Source organism: Brassica oleracea, chromosome C9, assembly GCF_000695525.1.
Source record: "Brassica oleracea var. oleracea cultivar TO1000 chromosome C9, BOL, whole genome shotgun sequence".
Classification (NCBI taxonomy): Eukaryota; Viridiplantae; Streptophyta; class Magnoliopsida; order Brassicales; family Brassicaceae; genus Brassica; species Brassica oleracea.
In genome coordinates, this window is record NC_027756.1 from 52,005,150 (window position 1) to 52,007,614 (window position 2,465).

At 38.1% G+C, this 2,465-nt stretch overlaps 1 protein-coding gene across 5 annotated transcripts in view; it reads right to left on the minus strand.

Moving 5' to 3' along the window:
• LOC106315664 (glutamyl-tRNA(Gln) amidotransferase subunit A) overlaps positions 1-1,619 on the minus strand; it is a 3,529-nt gene extending 1,910 nt beyond the window's left edge. Inside the window, exons 1-6 of one of the 5 annotated variants that reach the window (XM_013753460.1) lie at positions 1,212-1,619; positions 1,011-1,110; positions 607-831; positions 442-524; positions 259-359; positions 44-167 (exon numbers count right to left, since the gene is read on the minus strand). In XM_013753460.1, the coding sequence (XP_013608914.1) occupies positions 44-167; positions 259-359; positions 442-524; positions 607-831; positions 1,011-1,110; positions 1,212-1,459 (881 nt within the window). In that variant the 5' untranslated portion in view covers positions 1,460-1,619. Of the gene's footprint in view, positions 1-43; positions 168-258; positions 360-441; positions 525-606; positions 832-1,010; positions 1,116-1,211 lie in introns of all 5 variants that reach the window. The other 4 variants (XM_013753461.1, XM_013753464.1, XM_013753463.1 and 1 more) reach the window with 4 other exon arrangements.
• Between the last annotated feature and the right edge of the window lie 846 nt (positions 1,620-2,465).

Here is a 2,465-nt window from a genome sequence, read left to right on the forward strand (position 1 = left end):
AAAAAAAAAAAAAAAAAGTGTGGACGTGGTGAATTTTTTTTACCTTCTGTAAACCCATGCTTCAATATCAAGAACTTGGTCTTTAAAAGAAGTTGAACCCCACGTAGTTTTGTACCCCGGGACCGCAACTATATCCTTCAAACCATATGGAATCCCGTGAAGAGGTCCTATAACGCACAAAGAAAATATTAATCAGAAGCTTGAAACGTTAAATATTTAACAATCCATCAAACAAATCTACCAATGAGGAAAACATACCGAGATAAGTTCCCTGAGAGAGCAAATCATCAGCTTCTTTGGCTTGTTTGTATGCTAATTCTTCAGTATAAGTAACGACCGATTCAAGAACATGATTATACCTTCAAGAATCCCCCACTTACAACATCAGAACAGATAAAACTTCCCTAAAAAACACTCAGCGCAGAACAGAAGCTCCCATACCGTTTTAACCGCTTGAGATAAATACGTACAAGTTCCTTGGAAGTAACTTGTTTGGTCTTTATAAGTTCTCCGAGTTCAAGAACCTGCCAAGAAGCATTCTCTAATCATACAGAAACTATCCATCTACTATAACAGCAACAATATAAAAAAAGGCAGATGACTTACGCTCATGAATGCAATATCTTCTTCATTTTCAGGGAGTCGTACTCCAGATAGTGAAGGATAGTTGAATCTTTTGGCTTGTGCTCGTGGAACTTCTCTGTTCCAAGACGCATTAAACACCAGAGGGGATGGATTTTCCAAACCGCCATTCTTAGTAGCCACGAGTTTCCGGTTGGTCCGGTATATAGGAAGGTTCATTTCAGTGGCCCCATTTGCAATCTCCTGAATCTGTATATAACCCCAAAACAATCAATGTTTTTACTCGGAAGTATGGTTTATACCAAAATCAAAGTGTTGAGTTTGAATCATTATTACAAAAAATTGGTCTTGGTTTCTATTAAATATTCCTAAGTGGATTTGTATAATTTATTTATTGTGAGGAAGACTAAGAAGTAACAAGGCACTACCTTAGTTTCATTGAAGAATCCAGAATCAATCAACTCAAACATGCTTTGTAAACACTTAGCTTCCATTGTCTTATCTGGTAATTCAGTTTGAGTTATGTTACTGTCCTGATCAAAAAACATTATATAAATGACATCAGCTCATTAAAAGATGCAGGACAAATTTGAAAAGTCAAAATCAGATTTTTTTTTTTTTTTTTTAACCTCGGTGAAGTTGTAATCCTACGGCGGGGAACACTCACTTTCCTGTCTAAAATTTTCCACAGTTGCTTACAGTTTCTCACCATTGAAACAGAGGACTCACATGAAGGATTTGCAACCGTGAGAGAGACCGTTAAACCTAGTAGGAGGAGGAGAAGCGGCGCACATGTACGAGTACGAGGTGGTGAGCCACGCGTCAGTAAGCAAGGTCGTATGGTTGGATCACACGTGGTGATCTGTGGTGCTACCATCGTGTCGGCTTGTGAATCGTGGTTGATAACGGTGACGGAGCCGGTGCGGAACTCACGTCCTTGAAATTTAGAACGGTGAAGCGATCATGATCAACCTGTGTGAAGCAAATAGTGGGTCTAATTAATTTCTCGGTTTGTTATAAAAGTAATGGGAAAGTCTATCTTTATTCATGAGATACAAGTTTCTTATATAGGAAATTATACCGTCATAGATAAATGGAAAGATTACAAATTATAATCTCTTGATTATGAGCCATCCACAATCTGGTTCATAACACTCTGCCTTAGATGACATAACCATTTAGAGCTTGTAATGTGCTTTAATGTTGCCTCATTAAAACCTTACCAGGAAACCCAATCGGGACAAAACCATAGTGAAGAAAAAAGAGTACAACACACATTACTCCCTCTGATTTGGACATTACTGAAGGTCTCTTGGACCTCTCCAATTTTCTGCAATCCGTGAGTGATGAAGATCTTGGGCAAAATATGCTTCGTCCTCGAACATGATAGTTGGTTTTTTTTTACCATCGGCCATGCCACAATCTGATCGAACATATTGAGTCATCGACCTCAAATACACACACGAAATCTTGGATGATGTTGCTGTGATATGCGTGTACCACCATGTGTACCATCAACAAAACCAAATAACCCTCTTTGGGCTGGTTAGTATAAAATAAACCAAAATCAAAGGTTTCTTCATCGTCCTTCTTTATGGACCAATCAGATCAGTGTCTAAAACAAGATTTCTGCATCGTCCATCTCAGGACTAAATGGACTTCTTTATCGTCCACCTTTGGACTGAATGGATCAGTGTCCAAAACAAGTTATCTCACGCCCATGTACTAGATAATGGGTAAGATTGGTCCATATTAAATCTCTTGAGTACCCTTTTCTGTATATACTATTTGTTGCACAAGGATTTCATTGTTAATGTACTCAAGCTGTAATCTCAAACAAAACTTTGTTTTCCAAGATCTTTCATCTCAAACTCTTTCTTGAG